Source organism: Chiloscyllium plagiosum, unplaced genomic scaffold (genome assembly GCF_037043375.1).
Source record: "Chiloscyllium plagiosum isolate Xiang-an unplaced genomic scaffold, Cpla_swu_hap1 HiC_scaffold_2, whole genome shotgun sequence".
Taxonomy (NCBI): Eukaryota; Metazoa; Chordata; class Chondrichthyes; order Orectolobiformes; family Hemiscylliidae; genus Chiloscyllium; species Chiloscyllium plagiosum.
The window spans coordinates 65,658,992-65,682,714 of NW_028270140.1; the positions used below are offsets into that span (position 1 = coordinate 65,658,992).

Genomic DNA, 23,723 nt, shown 5'->3' on the forward strand with positions numbered 1-23,723 from the left:
TCGTGTCGTTTCGTGGCTAGTTGGTGTTCATGGATGCGGATCGTTAGCTGTCTTCCTCTGTGTCCTATGTAGTGTTTTGTGCAGTCCTTGCATGGGATTTTGTACACTACATTGGTTTTGCTCATGCTGGGTATCGAGTCCTTCGTTCTGGTGAGTTGTTGTCTGAGAGCGGCTGTTGGTTTGTGTGCTGTTATGAGTCCTAGTGGTTGCAGTAGTCTGGCTGTCAGTTCGGAAATGCTCTTGATGTATGGTAGTGTGGCTAGTCCTTTGGGTTGCGGCATGTCCTCGTTCCGTTGTCTTTCCCTTAGGCATCTGTTGATGAAATTGCGCGGGTATCTGTATTTGGCGAATACATTGTATAGGTGTTCTTCTTCCTCTTTTTGCAGTTCTGGTGTACTGCAGTGTGTTGTGGCTCTTTTGAATAGTGTCTTGATGCAACTTCTTTTGTGTGTGTTGGGGTGGTTGCTTTTGTAGTTCAGGACTTGGTCTGTCTGTGTGGCTTTCCTGTATACCTTTGTGGTGAATTCTCCGTTAGGTGTTCTCTGTACCATCACGTCTAGGAATGGGAGTTGGTTGTCCTTTCCTTCCTCTCTAGTGAATCGGATTCCTGTGAGTGTGGCGTTGATGATCCGGTGCGTGTTCTCTATTTCTGTGTTTTTAATGATTACAAAGGTGTCATCCACATATCTGACCCAAAGTTTGGGTTGAATTTGCGGTAAGACTGTTTGTTCTAACCTTTGCATTACCGCTTCTGCTATGAGTCCAGAGATGGGTGAGCCCATGGGTGTGCCGTTGATTTGTTCATATATTTGGTTGTTGAATGTGAAGTGTGTTGTGAGGCACAGGTCCAGTAGTTTGAGTATGCCGTCTTTGTTGATAGGTTCACCGTCCTGTTGTCTGTTCTGTATGTCCAGCAGGTTGGCTATTGTTTCTCTGGCTAGGGTTTTGTCGAAAAGAGGTGAACAGTGCCGTTACATCGAATGAGACTATGGTTTCTTCCTTGTCTATGTGTATATTTCTGATGATGTCCAAGAACTCCTGTGTTGATTGTATAGAGTGTCTGGATCCGCTGATCAGGTGTTTCAGTTTCTGTTGTAGTTCTTTAGCCAGTTTGTGTGATGGTGTCCCTGGTAGTGATACTATGGGTCTGAGTGGGATGTCTGGTTTGTGCACTTTAGGTAGTCCATAGAATCTGGGGGTGTTGTTGCTTTCAGGTTTCATTCTTTGTAGGTCAAACCTAGTTATCTGTCCGTTTTTTGTAGGTTCCTCAGTGTGTTGTTTATCCTATTGGTGAGCTGTGGGGAAGGGTTAAATTCCCTCTTTTGGTAGGTGTTGGTATCTGCAAGTAGTTGTTGCGCTTTTTGGATGTAGTCTGCTTTGTCCAGGATGACCGTCATTCTGCCTTTTGTCTGCTGGTAGTATGATTATGTTCTTATTGTTTCTTAGTGATTTCAGTGCTTCCCTCTGCTTGGTGTTGAGATTATGTGTTTGTCTTTTCCTTGTTATCAGAGGTACGTTACTTTGTCTCACTGTTGTGTCTCTTCTGTCAGTCCATTGTTCCTGAGTGTGCATTCTCGTGCTGCTAGGAAGTCTGCTGTCTTAGCATCCCTGTGGTTGTAGTTGAGTCCCTTGGCCAGTATTGTTCTTTCCGTGTCTGTGAGCTGTCTGTGGGAGAGGTTTCTAACCCAGGTGTGTGTTGTGATGTCCTCTCTGTTGTGGGTTAGTTTGGCCATTTTTTCTTTTAGTGCCGTTTTTTTGCGGTGTGTGGTCCTGTTCTGTCCTATGGTGACGGCCTGTTCTATGACCCGGACCTCGTAGCAAAGGTTAGAACAAACAGTCTTACCGCAAATTCAACCCAAACTCTGGGTCAGATATGTAGATGATACCTTTGTAATCATTAAAAACACAGAAATAGAGAACACGCACCGGATCATCAACGCCACATTCTCAGGAATCCGATTCACTAGAGAGGAAGAAAAGGTCAACCAACTCCCATTCCTAGACGTGATGGTACAGAGAACACCTAACGGAGAATTCACCACAAAGGTATACGGAAAGCCACACACACAGACCAAGTCCTGAACTACGAAAGCAACCACCCCAACACACACAAAAGAAGTTGCATCAAGACGCTATTCAAAAGGGCCACAACACACTGCAGCACACCAGAACTGCAAAAAGAGGAAGAAGAACACCTATACAATGTATTCACCAAAAACGGATACCCGCGCAATTTCATCAACAGATGCCTAAGGGAAAGACAGCGAAACAAGGACATGCCGCAACCCAAAGGACTAGCCACACTACCATACATCAAGAGCATTTCCGAACTGACAGCCAGACTACTGCGACCACTAGGACTCATAACAGCACACAAACCAGCAGCCGCTCTCCGACAACAACTCCGCAGAACGAAGGACCCGATACCTAGCATGAGCAAAACCAATGTAGTGTACAAAATCCCATGCAAGGACTGCACAAAACACTACATAGGACAAACAGGAAGACAGCTAACAATCTGCATCCATGAACACCAACTGGCCACGAAACGACACGGCCAGCTATCCTTAGTAGCCACACACGCAGATGACAAGCAACATGAATTCGACTGGGACAACACTACTATTATAGGACAAACCAAACAGAGAACAGCCAGGGAATTCCGAGAGGCATGGCACCCATCCACAGATTCAATCAATAAGCACATCGACTTGGACCCAATATACTGACCACTGCAACGGACAGCTGGAACTGACAACCGGAAGCGGCAGATTCAAATCACTATAAATGTCGGAGGAAACATCACAGAAGCGCTTCACAGGAGGCTCCCAAGTACTGAGGATGTCACCTAGACAGGGGACGAAACGTCTGCAACACAAATTCCCAGCTCGGCAAACAGAACCACAACATCTTTGGACTGTGGGAGGAAACCAGAGCACCCGGAGGAAACCCACGCAGACACGGGGAGAATGTGCAAACTCCACACAGACAGTTGCCTGAGGCGGGAATTGAACCCGGGTCTCTGTGCCACCGTGCCGCCCTGCTGTCCTATGTTAATTCATGTCTAATTTCCTCCTATGAAATAGTTGGAATTTTTTTCTGCACATTAAAAATATTGTACAGGTAGTCCTCAACTAATATGGTTTGTATTAATGTGATTTTGCTCTAAAGTGCTCTTTACTTTAATAACCATCATTGTAGTAATGCGGTCCTTACCTGACTGCAGATGAATAAATGTGCACTAAAACTCAGCATTTCTGCACGAGTTCCTATTTGTTCAGCTTGCTTTGGCTGAGTGACATCTCTGTCTATCATAACTCTTAAGTGCTCAAGCCATGAAGGCAAAGGAATTATGGGTTAAGAAGAGCAGGAAATCAACTGTACTATGTATTAAATTAGATATGCTTTCTAGATTTGTGTGTTGTGATTGAAACATGGATATCCAGAGTGCTGTGAGTCTCACTGATTCAACTTTGTGTTCAATTCAATGTGTAATGCTGATAAAATTAGAGTGAGTAGCAAAAAAAGTAGCTTTTTAATTCTTTAGTTTAGTTATTGGACACTAAGATTTTTGTTATATTTCAAATCAACAAGAGCAGTGAAGCTGACCTTGTTACAGGTGACAAGGAGCATACAAAATTTAAGAATACCCGGATAGTCAAATGCACTGTGGTCGCTTCTTAATTTAAGAAAATGTACAGAACCTGCAATGTTGCTGTGAAATTTACTTCTTCTGACCACTTATCCCCATCCCCTCACTGGACTGGATTTAGTCTGACTCTTCCCCTTGTCAGAACTGAATCCTCCAGACCCTAACACCAACCCTCCCCAGTCTCAGCCGGACTAAAATCTAACCTAAACACTTACCTGCAGGCCTTGTGCTCTTGCACCCTGGCACACCTGCACCACCCAATCTGGCAATCTACCCACCTGACACCCTAACAACCTGGTATTCTACCACCACCCCAGCTAGAACCCTACCTAGCTGACCCACTAGTACCTGATGGCTTAGCACCCTACCGAGCCGGCACCCTACCCCTGCCACAGGTAGATAGCAAAGTGAATGGCAAAGAGGACAGAAAGGGTCTACAAAGGATTTGGTAGGTCAAGGGAGTGGGAAAAGATCTAGCAAATGGAGTACAATGTGGGAAAGTGGGAAATTGTCCATTTTGGTAGAAAGAATTTTTAAGAGCATATTATCTAAATGGTGAGATGCAGAGAGATATGGGTGTCCTAGTGCATGAATTGCAGGAAGTTAGTTTACACGTACAACAAGTAATTGGGAGAGTTAATTTATGTTATGTTTTATTGCAAGGGGAACTGAATGCAAGAGTGGGGAGGTTATGCTTCAACAAGACAGGCATTAGTGAGACTGCATCTTGAGTACTGTGTACAGGACTAGTCACTATTTGTGGAGCAATGTTAAATGCATTGGAAGCAGTTGTTAGTGCTATTGTACGTGGAGCTCAAGGGGTGCACCGAAGGATAGAGGACTCTGTACAGTACTTACAGCATTACTGGTCAGGGAGGTGGGAGTATTACCAAGAATAAATAAGTGTTCCATGTAATGGTGAAAATGGCAAAGAATTACTCTTGGTGGGAGATAGGTACATAGAGAAGACTCTGACATTTGTCTTGGCCAAGCAGAGAAAGTTATTGCTGTTCTTTCTGCATTGCTGGCCATTCCTCCATACCCTGGGGACAGTAGTAAACCAGGTGGCAACCTTGTCCACTCTGGTGGTGGCATGGCCTCCTCTACTTGGGTTCCTCAGCACCTCTAAATCCCTGTCAGAGACTTGCAGTGCCATTGCCCCTTCTCTGACATGTTCACATTCTGTCTGTCAACTAACAAGGCATCTTTAGAATGGCAGTGCTTATCCAGATTCAGAAGGGGCTTTTAAATTTGTGCAGATGCAAGGGAAATTAGTGTTTCGCAGAAATCTAGTGAGTTGTTCTGGAAATTGTGCATGGTCAGATGAGGTGGAAGTCAGACATGAGAGATGCCATAGAGGCAGAGTGGACAATTGATATTGCAAGTTTTGTAATGTTCGACGCAACTCTGGTTTCGCCAAAAAGTACGACTTAGCCCCAAATTAAAAATCAAACGTAAGTTCTCAGTGATCCACTTTTTAGATCTGTAGTCATAACTAGCTGGGGTTTTATTGAATTCATAGACTCCTCATGAAGAAGCAAAATACTGCCAATACAAGGAATCCCTTTGGCCCACAATGTTGTGTTGAGCATTAATCATCTTCTAAGATCAACTTAACCTACAACCCCTCAATTTACTGCCATCCGTGTGCTTGTCCAGCACTTGCTTTGATATGAAAGCTGAAAATGTGTTGCTGGAAAAGCGCAGCAGGTCAGGCAGCATCCAAGGAGCAGGAGAATCGACGTTTCGGGCATGAGCCCTTCTTCAGGAAACTTAGAAACTTGCTTAGATATCCCTAATGACTTTGACTCTACTACCACCACTTGCATTGCATTCCACGCACCCACCACTCTCTGCGGAAAGAACCTACTTCTGACCCTCTATCTTCCTCAAATCACCTTAGAATTATGACCCCTCATGACAGTCATTTCTGCCGCAGGGAAAAGTCTCTGGCTATCTACTGTATCTATGCCTTTCATTACCTTGTATGTCTCTATCAAATCACCTCTCTTCCTTCTTCTCTCCAGTGAAAAGACCTAGCTCACTCAACCTCTCTTCATAAGACAAGCCCTCCAATCTAAGCAGCATCCTGGTAAATCTCCTCTGCACCCTTTCTAAAGCAACTACATCCTTCCTATAATGAGGCAACCAGAACTGGACATAATATTCCAAGTGTGGTCTAACCAGAGTTTTATATAGCTGCAGCAAATCCTTGCAGCTCTTAAACTCAATCCCCCTGTTAATAAAAGCCAAAATACTACACGCCTTCTTAACAACCCTATCCACTTGAGTAGCAACTTTGAGGGATCTATGTACGTGGACCCCAAGATCCTACTGTTCCTCCACACTGACAAGACTCCTGTCTTTAATCCTGTATTCAGCATTCAAATTCAACCTTCCAGAATGAATCACTCCACATTTATCCAGGTTGAACTCCATCTGCCACTTATCGGCCCAGCTCTGCATCCTGTTAGCGTCTTGTAGCCTGTGACAGCCCTGGACACTATCTACAACACCACCGATCTTTGTGTCATCAGCAAACTTACTAACCCCTCCTTCCACTTCTTCATCCAAGTCATTTACAAGAACTGCAAAGAGCAGAGTCCCAAGAACAGATCCCTGTGTGACACCATTGGTCGCCAACCTCCAGGCAGAATACTTTCCATCCACTACCATTTGCTGTCTTCTTTCGGCCAGACTGCCAAATTTACCTGTATCCCATACCTCCTAACTTTCTGAATAAGCCTACCTACCATGCAGAACCATATCAAATTGGGACAGTCAGCATGGCTTTGTGCGTGGGAAATCATGTCTCACGAACTTGATTAAGGCAGAGTGGTGGATCTATATGGACTTCATTAGGCATTTGACAAGATTCCCCATGGGAGACTGATTAGCAAGGTGCATGTCTCATGGAATACAGGGGGTTTTCCTTTATTGGTCACAGTATTGAGTCCAGGAGTTGGGAGGTCATGTTGCGGCTGTAAAGGCATTGGTTAGGCCAGTTTTGGAATATAACATGCAGTTTTGGTCTCATTCCTATTGCAAGAAAGGGTTCAGAAAAGATTTACAAGGATGTTGCCAGGGTTGAAGGATTTGAGCTAGAGGGAGAGGTTGAATAGGTTAGGGCTGTTTTCCCTGGAGTGGTGGAGTCCAGAATGAGAGGACATAAGTTTAGGGTGAGAGGTGAAAGATATAAAAAGATCTAAGGGACAACCTTTTCATGCAGAGAGTGGTACGTGTATGGAATGAGCTGCCAGACGAAGTGGTGGAGACTGGTACAATTGCAACATTTAAAAGGCATTTGGATGGGTATATGGTTTGGAGGGATATGGTTTGGAGGGATATGGGCTGGATGCTGGCAGGTGGGACTAGATTGGGTTGGGATATCTGGCCAGCATGGATGAGTTGGACCAAAGGGTCTGTTTCTGTGCTGTACATCTCTATGACTCTATAACTAGCCATTTGGATATAGAAATGGCTCAAAGGTGAAGACAGAGGGTGGTGGTGGAGGGTTGTTTTTCAAACTGGGGGCCTGTGACCAGTGGAGTGCCACAAGATTTGGTGCTGGGTCCACTACTTTTCTTCATTTATATAAATGATTTGGATGTGAACATAGGAGGTATAGTTAGTAAGTTTGCAGATGGTAAGATCCTCGGGCATGTTGCTGAACAAAGAGACCTTGGAGTGCAGGCTCATAGCTCTTTGAAAGTAGAGTTGCAGGAGATAGGATAGTGAAGAAGGCATTTGGTATGCTTTCTTTACTGGTCAGAAAATTGAATATAGGAGTTGGGAGGTCACGTTGCGGCTGTACAGGACATTGGTTAGGCCACTGTTGGAATATTGTATGCAATTCTGGTTTCCTTCCTATCGGAAGAATGTCGTTAAACTTGAAAGGGTTCAGAAAAGATTTACAAGGATGTTACCAGGGTTGGAGGATTTGAGCTACAGGGAGAGGTTGAATAGGCTGGGGCTGTTTTCCCTGGATCGTCGGAGGCTGAGGGGTGTCCTTTGTAGAGGTTTATAAAATCATGAGGGGCATGGATAGGGTAAGTAGACAAGGTGTTTTCCCTGGGGTGGGGGAGTCCAGAACTAGAGGGCATAGGTTTAAGGTGAGAGGGGAAAGATATAAAAGAGACCTAAGGGGCAACTTTTTACGCACAGTTTGGTGTATGTACATCTCTATCACTCTAAATGCCTTACTGAAATCCATGTACACCACACCCACTGCTCAACCTTCGTCAACTTGTCTCATCACATCCTCAAAGAACTCAGTAAGGCTTGTGAGGCATGATCTGCCCTGCACAAAGCCATGCTGATAATCTTTAATCAAACTATGTTTTTCCAAATAGTCATAAATCCGATCTCTCAGAATCCTTTTCAGTACCTTGCTCACCACAGACGTATGACTGACCAGTGTGTAATTCTGAGGGATTTCCCTATTCCCTTTCTTGAACAGAGGAACAACATTCGCCTCCCTCCAATCATCCGGTACTACTCCTGTGGAGAGTGAGGATGTAAAGATTATTACCAGAGGCGCAGCAGTCTCATTCTTCACTTCCTGTAGTAACCTTGGATATAACCGGTTTGGCCCTGGGGTCTTATCTATCTTGATGTTTCCCAGAATTTCCAGCAGATCCACTTTCTTAATATCAATCTGTTCAAGCCTATTATCCTGGTCCACAGTATTCTCACTATTAACAAGGTCCCCCTCTCTCGTAAATATTGAAGCAAAAAACTCATTTAGGGCCTCCCTTACCTCTTCAGACTCCAGGCACAAGTTCCCTCCACTATTCCTGATCGGCCCTACCCTCTCTCTGATCATCCTCTTATTCCTCACGTAAATGTAGAACGTCTTTGGGTTTTCCCTCATCCCTCCCGCCAAGGCTTTTTGCTCTCCTCAGTCCATTTCTGAGTTCTTTCCTAGCTACCGTGTAATTCTCTAAAGCTGTGCCAGATCCTTACTTCCTCATCCTTAAGCAAGCATCTGGGGAGTTTCTTGCAGTGACAGCTTTGGTAGTTGTCTATTTTTGTGATTGCATTAATTGGCACATATGGCAATGCAGGGAATCTGTGAACGTGCATATAGGCACTAAATGAGCGAGAGGTAAAACAGCAAGCAAGAAGCAATCTTGAGATGCAACCAATCCAGTCTGCAACCCTGGGATTGGTCCCTGTATGAAAAGTGGAGCCAGTGTGTCATTTCAGTGCTAGTCGCTAGTGTGCCTTTAAAGTAAGTCTGTGCTCTTAGAGCACTCTGCAAGTGAATAGAAGTGCCTAGATGCTGGATTAGTTGGCTGATACCACATTACGATGTCTGTGGAGGAAGGGTGTGTGCAGCTAGTGTCCATTAATTGAACCCTGAACTGTAGTTTGGTGGTGGGTAATATGGAGGTTTTTTTTGGAGTAAGCAGCAAACCGAGTCTGCCAGGAATACACTCCGGTTTCCTTATTGTGTTTTCCTGACTTTAAGCTTGTTTGATGAGTTTGGTTAGATGAGAGGCTGAATATTAATGAGCTGGTTATGCGTTAACAAGACATTTAACGAGCAGCAGTTTCCATTAATTGGCATCTTACTGCTACCTAGTAAGAATCACTCTATGCTGCTTGTGAAAACATTAAGTCCATGGAGTGATTTGATCTTGACATCAAAAGAGCCTTAGTGGACCTCTTGTTGGATTCTTCCACGCATCTCACCATAGGCCAGGTTGCCCAGACCTTTTTAAGATTCTGCTCTGTTACCTTAAAATGTAAACATTGGCTGTGGAAAATGGTGAACAAAGGTGCTTCCATGGAAGCAGAGAGCTCACTGTCATTGGGTAGATTGCAATTAGCAATGCAACTTGGATATACTGATTCTATGGCTACCTATGTGAATAGTACAACAGCACGTATATTTAAAAAAAGCTTTGATTTGATAATTGAAAAGCTATTTAATTAAATTGCTCTCTTGTATGACCTGTTATAGCAACAGAGGTAGGTCATCCAGCCTGTTGAACCCACTCCATCATTCAATTAGATCATGACTGATCATTTAACGTAATGCCACTTTCCTGCTTTCTAATACTATTTTATATCATGTTCTTTTATGTCATTAGTCTCCTGAAACATATATTAATTTCTGTCTTGACTTGCTCAATTATAGAGTTTTCACTACCCTCAAGTTAGTTTTACTCAGATCCCCTTGTAATGAAGGCCAGCAGAGCATTTGTTTTCTTGGAGTTATAGAGATGTACAGCATGGAAACAGACCCTTTGGTCTGACTCGTCCATGCCGACCCAGATATCCCAACCCAATCCATGCCACCTGCCAGCACCTGGCCCATATCCATCCAAACCCTTCCTATTCATATACCCATCCAGATGCCTTTTAAATGTTGCAATTGTACTAACCTCCACCACTTCCTCTGGCAGCTCATTCTATAAACGTACCCTCTTCTGCGTGAAAAAGTTGCCACTGAGGTCTCTTTTATATCTTTCCCCTCTCACCCTAAATCTATGATCTCTAGTTCTGGACTCCCCACCCCAGGAAAGAGACTTTGTCTATTTATCCTATCCATGCCCCTCATAATTTTATAAACCTCTATAAAGTCCCTCCTCAGCTTCCGATGATCCAGGGAAAACAGCCCCAGCCTATTCAACCTCTCCCTGTAGCTCAAATCCTCCAACCCTGGCAACATCCATGTAAATCTTTTCTGAACTCTTTCAAGTTTTACAACATCTTTCTGATAGGAAGAAGACCAGAACTGCACTCAATATTCCAAAGGTGGCCTAACCAATGTCCTGTACAGCTGCAACATGACCTCCCAACTCCTGTACTCAATACTCTGACCAATAAAGGAAAGCATACCAAACGCCGCCTTCACTATCCTATCTACCTGCGACTCCACTTTCAAGGAGCTATGAACCTGCACCCCAAGGTCTCTTTGTTCAGCCACACTCCCTAGGACCTTACCATCAAGTGTACAAGTCCTGCTAAGATTTGCTTTCCCAAAATGCAGCACCTCTCATTTATCTAAATTAAACTCCTTATTTGCTTGCTGCACTGCAATGCTTTTCGTTACTCATGCACAAGGACCTGGTAATTTTGGATATGACCACTTCCCAATCTCTCTCCATTTAAGAAATATTGTGACTTCCTGTTTTTCTTACCAAAGTGGAAAACCTCTCACTTGCTTGTATTCCTTCTCCTAGATTCCACTTTACTTTCTTGGTCTGTCCAAATCCTCTTAAAGCTTCCATGCATCTTCCTCACATGTTACATTCCCACCTAGTCATTGGCAAATTTGGGAAGATTCCAATTGGTTTGCCATTCAAATCATTGCTGTAGTTTGTGAATAGCTGTGGCCCCATCCTGATGGTACCATGGTAACCATCTGCCAATTTGAGAATGATTGCTTAACTCTATTTTATATATTAATTAATTCCCAGTGCATTATTGGTATCTTACTCCTCATCTCTCACACTCTAATTTTGTCTGTTAGTCTTCCATGTGGAATCTTATCAAAAGCCTTCCAAAAATCCAAAACTATTGGTTTTTCTTATCTGTTACACGCAATACCCACAAAAAACTCTAGACTTCCCTTTGATGAACCCAGTTTGACTCTGCCCAATTTTATCATTCTTTTCTAAATGTTGTTACAACCAAATTTGGAATGGTGGTTTGGCGCTCATTTTAATTCCCTTTCTGTCAGTTGCAACAAATATTTTTATTTCTTTTATAGAATGCAGCTATCACACTTAATTTTGACTGGTGTGATGTTTTAATTGAAGAAACCAGTTCAAGGCTTTATTGAATGAAAGAGAGACATTTTATTACCTACTAACCAGAAATGAAAGAAATACATCAAGCACATGACACGCAAACAGACTCCTGAGTTTCAGCAGTTCTATTGCTTTGTATTTCTAAGCAATGTTCTGTGGCATCTTCCATCAAGACATATGCAAAGTGATGGCTTAGCTTCTCCTCCATTTCTCTGTTTTCAACTATAAATTCTTCTGTCTCCACCTATAATGGGCTCACATTTGTTCTTATCTAATCTTTTTCTTTTCGCAAATTGAAAACCTATTACAGTCTTAGTAAGTTTCTCACTAGCTTGTGTTCAAATTCTATTTTCTCTGCCATTGTAAGCTTTTTGGCTATCCTTTGTTGGGTTCTAAATTTTTCTCAATCCTCAGGCCACCATTTTTTTTTTTGTTGCCGAGCTTATAAACTTTGATATAATGTAGTTTTAAATGCATTTAATTTCTCACAGTTCATTCACCTTGTGGTTTGTGTGTTTGTGCATTAGAGGAATGTGTATCTCTTTCATACCATGCATTATTTATTTAAACATGAGTTATTGTCTGTCTAATATCAAAGCTTTTAGTGTATTTTCCAATCCACCATAGCCAACTTGCTCCTCGTACCTTCATAATTTCCCTTGTTATGAATTAAGGCCAATGAACCCAGGGTGTGGATAGGTATGTGGGACTGGGATATTATGACCACTAACAGAGAAATGGCTAAGGGAGGTAGCTTAATGTGCCAGGATACAGGTCCTTTAGGCAGGACAGAGGTGGTGGAAAGAGGGGGTGGGTTTGCATTTTTGAGTAAGGGGAGTATCACAGCAGAAATCACAGGTAAAATAGCAGAAGGATCATCCAGTGAGGCTTTGTAAGTGGAGCTAAGAAATAAGAAGAGGATGGTGAAATTATTGGGGTTGTACTATAGACCCCCAAATAGTCAATGGGAATTAGACGAACAAATATGCAGGGAGACTGGGTAGACTTGCAGGAGCAATAGGGTTATATAGATGGGGATTTTCCTAACAGAGACTGAAACTGCCATAGCGTTAAAGGCTTAGATGGGTTGGAATTTGTTATGTGTGTTCAGGAAAGTTTCTTCAAGCAGTATATAGAGGGTCCTAAATGGAAAGGTGAAAAACTCTACCTACTCTTGGGAAATAGGGCAGGACAGGTGATGGAGGTGACAGTGGGGGAGCACTTTGGGACCAGTGACCATAGTTCTGTTAATTTTAAAATAGTTATGGAGAGGGACAAAACTGCTCCACAGGTTTGAGTTCTAAATTGGGGCAAGGCAATCTTTGATAGAATTAGGTAGGATCTTGCGGGGGTTGATTGGAGTAGTTTGTTTGCAGACATAGGGACCTCTGGCAAGTGGGAGGCCTTTAGCAGTGAGATAGCTGGAGTCACGATCTATATATTCCACTGAGGGTGAAGGGCAAGGTTGGCAGGAATAGGAACAGTGGCTGGCAAGACATATTAATGCTTTGACCAGAAAAAAGGAGGATCATAGAAATGTATATGATCATGATAGGGTGAATGCACTCAGTCTTTTTCCCGCGGTTGGGGAATCAAGGATGAGAGGGCATCAGTTTCAGGTTAGGGGGAAAAGAATAAATGGGAACCTGAGGGGCAACATTTTTACACAGGGTGGTACCAATATGGAATGAACTACCAGTGGAAGTTGTTGAAGCAGGTACATTAATAACATTTAAAAGGCATTTGGATAAATACATGGATAGAAAGAGTTCAGAAGGATATGAACCAAGTGCAGGAAAGTTGGGTTAGTGTCGATGGTCATTTTGGTCGGCATGGACCAGTTAGTGTTGAAGGGCCTGTCTTCATGTTGTAGGACTCTGATTCAATGACTCTTGTTTCAGAATGAACTATATTGCATTTGAGCATCATGTGAAATCATATGATGGTCACCATTCCCTGAGGCTTCTTTGATATTCCCCTTTGATATTTACAAATTCTGTCTTTCTCTGCTTGAAGTTCTCTCTGTCTGTGGTTATGTTTCATAAGATTGTTTACACTTAATAGTTGCATTGGAAGAGTTATATTAAGGATAATATCAACTTGGAATTACAATACTAACATGTGCATCATATGAATTCAGTGTTCATAGTCTGTTTGTGTAGAGTCATCAGCAATTACTTTTTTCTAGTATGGAAAAATAAAATTCAACCAGAAGCAGTTTCATGATATTTTCACATTAATGTGGTACAATTCTTTGCAATGACCAATATTTATTTTGCATAAATATTAACCAATACATGTCACTTCTTGTTACAGAGCACAACTCCAGCATTAAAATCATTTCCACTAATTGGTCAGTTATTGGGCAGACTGTGTTGGAATCCATTTGTTGTAGCAGATGGTAAGTTTATAAAGATCTTCAGGCAAAATTGTTTTTCTTCAGAAGCTATTTATGAACTAGAAGCTTGAAAGTCAGAAGGAAACTGATTATTTCAAAGAATTAGCATTGTTTACAATATAACACTTTAATCACAGCGCTTTTATTGTCTTTAAACTCTTGCCTTTAATTAAATATAAATCACATTTTTCAAATACTGAATATTGTAATTAGTCATTTGTAAAATGTGTTTGCTTGGAGAGGTGATGACTAGCTCACTGCTAGTATGCTGCTTCAAGTGGAGTCAAGTATTTTCACATACTAATATCAGCTTTATTAAGTTCTCTGTGCTTGATTCACTGTAAGAACATTTCCTGTAATTCTGCAAAGATGAATTGTGGAAGAAGGCTGCTTGCTTTTGGTCAGAAAAATCAATTAAAGATACTTTGAACTAGAATATGTTAGTTACGTGTAGCTAACAACAGTTTTGTCCATTCACCTGACTCAAACGATGTTCGTTTTTCTCTCTACAGATGTTGCCAGACCTGCTGTGTTTCTCCAGCATTTGTTTTTGAACAAACTTCATAATGTTATTAGCCCTAATATGTATTATTGTTGACTGATTACATTTTTGTTATTACACATCCTTAAATCCATAGGCACAACCTTGATGAAATCCCTTGTTAAGGGCAGACTCACTACAGGCCTTAACAGCGTTCTTTGGTATCATTTTGCAAATCTCACATCTAATACGTATCTCTTCTACAGACTTCTAGTCTTCCTCATCCATTATTCCTGCCTCCTTTGCTAAACTTTGTCATCTTTTGGAAGTTGAAACTACCCATGTAGTTTTAATGCAATTCTGAATTTCTGTCTCTGAGGCTAGTAACACTTTTATTTCTTTAGTGGATTGGTTATGTTCAAAATAAAGGGTAATCATCTGGGAATCCTTAAAATTCTGGAAAAGTCCCACAGATTTGGAAAACTGCTAATGTAATGCCTTTATGTAAAAAGGGAAGGAAACAAAACACAGATAACTATAGGCCAGTTAGATTAACATATGTTATTGAGAAAATGTTCTGTTCTATTATATGACACATCAATTTTTATAAATGCACCATAGAAAGCATCCTATCCACATGCATCACAGCTTGTTGTGGTAACTGTTCTGACCTAGACTGCAAGAACATACAGAGAGTTGTGGAGAGCCCAGTTCAACCAGCCTTCCTTCCATTGACTCCATCTATACTTACTGCTGCCTCAGGAAAGCAGTCAACATAATCAAAGACCCCTCCTACCCCTGTTATACTCTTCTTCACCCTCTTCCATTGGCCAGAAAAATAGAAAAGTTTTAAAACAGGTAGTAGCAGATTTACAAACAGCTTCTTTCCTGCTGTTATCAGACTTATGAATGACCTTCTCATATATTACACTTGATCTTTCTCTGTTGCTGTAACACATTCTGTGTTCTATTCTATTATCCTGATGTACTTATGTAAGTTTGTGATTTGTCTGGTTAGCATGCAAAACAGTCCTTTTCACCGTATCACTGTTTATGTATCAATAATAAATCAAATCAAATAGATTAATGGTGTGCCACAGGGGTCAGTGCTGGGGCTGCAATTATTTACAACATATATTAATAACTTGGATAAGGAAAGTGAATGTATTAAAGCCCAATTGTGGACGCATAAAAATGGGTGCAAAAGCAGACGGTGAGGATGACGCACAGTCCATTAAGTGAATGGACAAAACTTGGCAAATGAAATATAATAAATGAGAGGGTATCACATTTTTCAGGAAGAATAGAGCATCTGAATATTATTTAAATAGAGAAAGACTGCAGAATGCTCCAGAACAGAGGAATTTGGGAGTCCTCTTCCATGAATCACAAAAAGACCATAAGATATAGGAGGAGAAAGTGAAGACTTCTTGATGTAGGGTTTATGTCCGAAACGTTAATTCTCCTGCTCCTCGGGTGCTGCCTGACCTGCTGTGCTTTTCCAGCAACACACGCTCAACATAAGATATAGTCGCAGAATTAGGCCATTCAGACAATTGAGTCTGATCACCCATTCAATTATGGCTGATATGTTTCTCAGCCACATTCTCCTGCCTTCTCCCTATAACCTTTGATTCTCTTTCTAATCAAAAACCTATTTATCTCTGTCGTATGATTCGGCCTCCATTACCTTCCGTAGCAATGAGTCCCACAGAGTCACCATTAATATCTGGTTGAAAACATCTCGTCTCAGTTCTAAAGGATCGTCTCTTTACCCTGATGCTGAGCTCCTGGGTCCTAGTCTCTCTCATGAGTGGAAACATCATCTGCATGCCAATTCTATCCATGTCTCTCAGTATTCAGCAAGTTTCAATCAGATCCTTCCCCTCATCCTTCTAAACTCCATCAATTACAGACAGTTCTCAACCACTCCTTGTATCACAAGCCCTTCCAGGGATAATTTTCGTAAGCCTCCTCTGTACTCCCTTCAACGGCAACTTATCTTTCCAAAACTTCTCGCAATATTCCAAATTCGTGTTGACCAGAGCCTTATGCAGCCTGAGCAGTACTTCCCTGCTCTTGTTGTTTTCTAGCCTCTTGAAATGAATGCCAGCATTGCATTTGCTTTCCTAACCACCAACTGAACCTGTATGTTAACCTTAAAAGAACCTTAACTATGACTCCTTAGTCCCCTTGTGCTTCAGATTTCCGAAGCCTTTCACCATTTAGAAAATTGTTTACACCTCTATTCTTCCTACCAAAATGTATAAGGTCACACTTACCTCACATTGTATTCTATCTGCCACTTATTTGTCCACTCAGCTAATATGTCCAAGTTCTTTTGCACCCTCCCTGTTTCCTCAATACTCTCCGTCTCTACACCAATCTTTGCATCATCTGCAAACTTAGCAAATATGCCCTCAGTTCCTTAGTCCAGATTGTTAATGTATAACATGAATAGTTGTAGTCCCAACACTGACCCCTGTGTAACTCCACTCGTCACTGGCTTCCATCCTGAAAAAGGCCCCTTTAAAGTTAGTTTTAGTCTTCTGCCAGTCAGCCAATCCTCCATCCATTCTAGTATCTTAATCCTCACCATGGACTGTTTCTTATTTAGCTGCCTTCTATGTCGCACCTTGTCGAAGGCCTTCTGGAAATCCAAATAGATCATGTCCACTGGTTCTCCTTTGTCTAATTTGCTTGTTACCTCCTCAAAGAATTCTAAGAGATTTGTCAGGCATGACCTCCCCTTGACGAAGCTGTGCTAACTCCACTCTATTTTACCATGCACTTCCAAGTACTCTGCAATCTCATCTTTAGCAATGAACTCAAATCTTACCGATGACCGAGGTCAGGCTGACCAGTCTATAGTTTCCTGCCTTTTATCTCCCTCCTTTCTTAAATAGGGGTCTTGCATTAGCTGCATTGCAATTCTCTAGGACCCTCTCTGACTCCAGTGACTCCTGAAAGATCAGCATCAATGCCTCTACAATTTCCCTGACTATCTCCTTCAGAATACAGAGGTGCAGTCCATTTGGTCTGGGTGGTTTAATCAGCGTCAGATATTTCAACTTCACCAGCACCACCTTCTTAGTGATGGCCGCTAACACACCTCTCCCCTCTACTCTCTTGAAGTTCTGGTATGCTGTGGTGTCTTCCTCTATGAAAACTTCTTCAGTTCTTCTGCCATTTCTTTGTTCCCCATTACTACTACTACATCCTCATTTTCTAGTGGCCCAATGTCCATTCTTGCCTCTCCCTTACTTTTTGAATATCTACAAAAACTCTTCCAGGCTTCTATGATATTGCTAGCTAGCTCACTCTCATATTTCATCTTCTTCCACTTTGTTCTTTTTTTAAATGTCCTCTGTTGGCTTCTAAAGGCTTCACAATAATCTTCACCATGCTTGTGTACTTTTTCATTTGCTTTTATGCTGTCCCTGAATTACCTTGTCAGCCATGTTATCTCTCCTTTATATTATTCTTCTTTGGGATGAATTTCTGCTGTGCCTCTTGAATTACCCCCAGAACCTCCTGCCTTTGCTGCTTGACTGTCTTCCATGCAAGGCTTCCCTGGCCAGCTCTTCCCTTGTGTCTTTGTTGTTACAATTACTCAATTGTAATTCTGTTAGAACTGATTCAGCATTTCTCTCCAACTGTGGGAGGAATTGTATGATATTAGGATCACTGCCTCCTAGATGGCCCCTTCACTTTAAGCTCCTTAAACAAGCCTCATTATACATCACTAAATCCAGTATTGCTTGTTCTCTAGTGGGCCGTGTGACTAGCTGCTCCAAAAAAAACCATGTCGTAGACATTCGACAAATTCCTTTTCTTGAGATCCGCTACCGACCTCATTTTCTCAGTCTATCTACAAGTTGAAGTCGCCCATGACTATTGTAATACCACCTTTCTATCTCCTAACTTGTTTTCTTCCCCATATCCTGATTACCACTAGGAGGGCTGTACATAACTCCCATCATGGTCTTTCTCCCATTGCAGTTCCTCAACTCTAGCAACATAGATTCTATGCTTTCCGACTCTGTCACTTCTTGCTATCAATGTAATTTCATTTCTTATTAATGAGGCAACTCCACACCCTTTACTCATCTACCTATCCCCTCAACAAGACATGTATTCTTGGATATTTATTTCCCAGCCCTAATGCCCTTGCAGCCATACCTCTATGATACCCATGACATCATAACAAGCAATGTGCACTAGAAGCTCATTTACCTTGTTTTTATGGACTTTGTGCATTTAAGTACAAGACCTTCAGTCCTGCGTTGACAGCACCCCCCCCACCCCCCTCCCTTATCATAGTTGTTCCCTTATCTGCTGTGCCTGGAGATAGATTCCTGACCCTTTCCATATTCTCTGTACAATTATTTGTTCTTGAAACTTTAAACTCTGGTGAGTCCTCCCCCATTTTAAATCCTTCCATAGTTTTCTATGCAGCTGAACCTCCCTCCACCCCACTATTTAGTTTAAAGCCCTATGCACAGCCTTAATTATGTGATTGACAAGGATTCTGGTCCCAACATGAATTTGGTGGAGCCAGTTCCTTTGGAACAGCTCCCTCCTTCCCCAGACTGGTGCCAATGTCCCATTAATTTTAATCTGCTTCTTCCACACCAGTTTTGGAGCCATGCATTTATCTCTTTTACCTTGTTGACCTTGTGGCAAGTTGCTCATGCTCCGGTATTAATCTAGAGATGATTACCTTTTTGGTTATGCCTTTTAAATTTAGCCCTAGCTGTTTACATTCCTTCAGCAGAATCTTTTTCTTCATTCTACCAATATAGTTGTTTTTTTTAGATTAGATTACTTGCAGTGTGGAAACAGGCCCTTCGGCCCAACAAGTCCACACCGACCCGCTAAAGCGTAACCCACCCAGATCCATTCTCCTACATTTACCCCTTCACCTAACACTATGGGCAATTTAACTTGGACAATTCACCTAACCTGCACATTTTTGGACTGTGGGAGGAAACTGGAGCACCTGGAGGAAACCCACGCAGACACGGGGAGAATGTGCAAACTCCATACAGAGAGTCGCCGGAGGCGGGAATTGAACCCGGGTCTCTGGCGCTGTGAGGCAGCAGTGCTAACCACTGTGCCACCGTGCCGCCCACAACTTTGGTATCTTTGTGGACCACAACAACTGGATCTTTCTCCTCCCACTTGAAATTCCTCTGCAGCCCACATGAGAAATCCTGAATCTGGGCACGAGACAGGCAACGCAGCCTTCAGGACTCTCACTCCTGGTCACAGAGAACAGTGTCTATTCCCCTAATTATACTATCCCCCAATTGGCCATTACATTTCTCTTTTCTTTCCCCACTCTTGAATGGCTCCCTGTACCATTGTGCTACGGTCAGTTTGCTCATCCTACCTGCACCCCTCAACTCTCGTCCACACAGGGAGCAAGATAATCTTAGATAAGTTCAAGGGCTGAGGCTCCTTCACAACCACCTCCTGAATCCCTCTACCTGCCTCGCACATAGTGGCACCCTTCTGTTCCTGACCACTGACTGAATTGGAGGTATTTATTAAGAGGTGTGACTGCCTCCTGAATCACTGAGTCCAGTGTAACTCTCCCCCTCCCTGATTTGTCGCAGTGTTCAAAGCTCAGACTGCAGCTCATCAGCTCTGAGCTAGAGTTCCTCAAGCAACCAACACTTGCAACAAATGTGGTCACTATGAAACATAATGGAGTCCACCAGCTCCCACTTAATGCAGTTACAGCGCAACGCCTGGTTCGGCATGTTTATTTTAATGATTTAGTTCTTAATTTGATTATAAAAATTTCGGACAGGTCTTTTAGTTTGTAGCACGCACGATTTCCCTTATTTACCTTCTGAAAGAACCTATAATGAATGGTCAAATTAACAGTTATCACCAAGGAACTTAACCTGTGATGTTACTCCTATGCTGGGTCTTTGCTTTTGGACTTCTGTTATCCTGTTAAAAATTCTTACAAATTTTTGAGCCAGAAGAAGAAAGCAAACAAAAAACACTTTGTTTCCCATTGCACCAAATTGTCACATTACCACCAAATTCCCTGAACTATATTGGTTGGCATAGTAGCTCCATGGTTAGCACTGCAGACTCAGTGCTAGAGACCAGGCTTCGATTCCAGCCTCAGGTGGTTTGTCTGTGTGGAGATTGCATGTTTTCCCTGTGTCCATATGGGTTTCTGCTGGGTGCCCTGGTTTCCTCCCACAGTCCAAACATGTGCAGGTTTGATGGATTGGCCATACAAAATTGTCCAATAGTACAGGCTAAGTGGTTTGACCACATTAAATGTGCAGTTATGGGACATTTTGGAGTGTTGTTGCAGTTGAGCCAAATGGCCTCCTCCTGAACTGTAGGGCTGATTCTATGATTCTTCTATAACACTTAGGCTGTGTCTCACTTTGGATGAGATGTCTCCTTCCTGACTTTGCTAAGCTAACTGGTGTTGCATTCAAGTTCAGTGGGTAATAGGGAAGGCGATGGAATGCTGGCCTTTATTTTGAAGTCTATAAAAGTAGGGATCTTTTGCTAAAACTATACAGAGACTGGTCTGACCACGGTTGAAATACCATGAACAGTTTTGGGTTTTTTATCTGTATAAAGATCCACTAGCATTGGACAAAGTTAAAAATCACACAACATCAGGTCACAGTCCAACACGTTTATTTGGAAGAACTACATTTCGAATCTGTAGAATCTGCTCCATAACCACCTGAAGAAGAAGCAGCGCTTCGAAAGCTAGTGATTCCAAATAAACCTGTTGGACTACAAACTGGTGTTGTGATTTTTAACTTTGTCCACCCCAGTCCAACACCAGCACCTCCAAATAATGATTAGCATTGGAGACAGTCCAGAGAAGATTTACTTCAAGAGCACCAGCTATGGAGGGACTGTCTAATGAGGAGAGGTTGAGTAGGTTGGGCCTCTACTCATCAAATATGAAAAATAATCTTATTGAACTATATAATGTTGTTGGTGGACTTAACAGGGTACGTGAACAAGGATTGTTTCCCCTTATGGAAGAATCTGAGATCAGAGGGCATAATTCCCAATATGGGATTGCCTTTCTAAGACTTGAGATCTCTCAGGGACTGGGATTTTGTGGAATTCTTCACTGCAGAGAGCTGCTGAGTTTGTGCCATGAAATATATGCAAGGCTAAGACAGACTTTTTTTTTCAGCAAGGGAATTGAGGGTTTTGAAGAAAAGTAGGAAACTGGAATTGAGGATTATCAGATCAGCCATGATCTTATTGAATGGCGGAGCAGACTCGATGGGCTGAATTGCTGACTTCTGTTCCTGTGTCGGTCACTGAATACAGTGGCATCCTGATTCTGTAAATTGCAACTCTACAGAATTTCTAAATGCAGTAGCTTTGTCATTTTGCATATCCATTTTCATTTGCACTTTCTGTATTTCTGACTTACTGAATAACAGTGATGTTTTAGCGAATCCTATATCCACACTAACAAGCTGACTTTTGGCTATTTTACAAAGAATGACCGCTCTTCTTGAAGATTTTAGTTTGTGCTACCATCACCAAACCTGAAATTTTTTAGCTTTGTACCGATTCCTATTACTTTGAATCTGCGCAACATTTTAGTTAGTCTATTTCACACTTCAGCTGCATAATATTGCACAACTGAAAGATTCTGCCATCAACACATCCAACACGCTGGCCTGAAACTAATTGTAATCAATACAATGCCTTCTTTTCTATTCATATTTCCACCTTCTTCCTCTAAATCTTCTATTTCATGTTTAGTTCAGAAAAGGTCATAATACCTTTTTGTGCAGTTCATGGCATAATGATAGTTTGAATTATACTTAAGACATCAACTCACCACTTCCTAAGAATTTCAGTATTAAATTCTCTTCGTTTATCAATTATCAAAAGCATTTCTGTCCTCATTTCTCCTAGTAGAAATTCTTCTCTCAAACTCTTACCTGAGACCTGTACCCAGATGGTTTCCTTGTTAAGATTGTGTATTCCATCTGCTATCAGGGCTGATAATTCTATTTGTGCCTCAAGCACTGCTGGAAAGGATTGCTCTCTCCATGGACTTTTTTCAGTGCTTTCAATATGTGAACTTATTTGATTCCAATCATAACTAGAAATCTGTTAAAACTTGTTTCCTTAGCAAGGTCTAACAACATGAATGCCTGCGCAGATGGGGGAAAATTTCAAATGCAATTTCTTCAGTCTTGTATACACTTTACTGAATTATATTATGTTCTGTTCTATGGTACTATCTTCTATAGCTAAGGTTTAGTTCTAATCTTTAAAATATGTAGGGAGGTGCCCCCAGTTGCAGCTCCATGTGTGTAGGAATGGCTTCTTTTGGAGTTCCTCCTTACAGTGCCCACTTGGCCTCCTTAATTGGATGATGAGTGCACTCACTGGTTACTAATGGATATACAAGGCCAGAATTAATATTGGGTGACTGCAACTAACACACGACACTGTTGGGACCAGTATTTGACCACAATATCCAGGACCCAATTCAAAACACAAAATCTTGCCCTATATTTTGAAGCAACATTCCTAAAGTTGAAGTCAGACTAATTGTTATGTAATTCTGAGATTTTTGACTCCCATAGAACCCCTACAGTGTGTAAGCTGGCATTCAGCCCATTAAGTCTGCATCGACCTCCAAAGAGCATCCCAATCTTGGAGTCCTGCATTTCCCATTGCCAATCCACCTAACCTGTACATCTTTGGACTATGGGAGGAAACCGGAACACCAGGAGAAAACCTATGCAGGCCTGGGGAGAATATGCAAACTCCACGCAGTTGCATGAGGTTGGAATTGAACCTAGGTTCCTGGTGCTGTGAGGCAGCAGTGCTAACCACTGAGCCATCGTGCCACCCTATTCTTCTTAAATAGAGACAGCTAGAATATCCAGCATTACCCAGAACATGAAAAACAGCTTAAACGTCAATGAGCTGATAAACACATGATTAGACAGTTTGCATATCACAGTCCCTTTTCTTTTGCCAGATTATCAATGGTATATTGTTAATTTTTGTTAGTCATAAACTTGGTGTCCAAGATCTGTTTTTTGTCAAGTCTCGTTAGAAACAATTAAGCAATTTTGAAGGTCACTGTGGTATGACTCCAGTAATAATGAGGCTGATTTGGTTTGGCTTTCTATTTGTGTTGTAAAAATACATTCCTCAGTCATATCCAAAACTTCTCCCCTTGCTATGGCATCCCACCATTCAAGCACAGGATATGACATATAGGCCCTTTTTCCTGCTCTCTTCTCACTGTCCAATGCCATACATACTTCCTTCCAGGTGAAACAGTGATTTATCTGGACAACTTTTACTTCAGAATATTGCTTCTCCTCATGTGGTCACCTCAATACTGTGTAAACAAGATCAATAATAAATTAACATTTGCGAATG

At 41.9% G+C, this 23,723-nt stretch overlaps 1 protein-coding gene across 2 annotated transcripts in view; it reads left to right on the top strand.

The window, feature by feature from the left end:
• Positions 1–23,723, top strand: part of fancc (FA complementation group C) — a 208,020-nt gene that overhangs the window by 49,523 nt on the left and 134,774 nt on the right. For both annotated transcript variants that reach the window (XM_087997378.1, XM_087997374.1), the window contains exon 3: positions 13,732–13,816. In XM_087997378.1, coding sequence (XP_087853504.1) covers positions 13,732–13,816 — 85 coding nt within the window. The remainder of the gene's footprint in view (positions 1–13,731; positions 13,817–23,723) is intronic.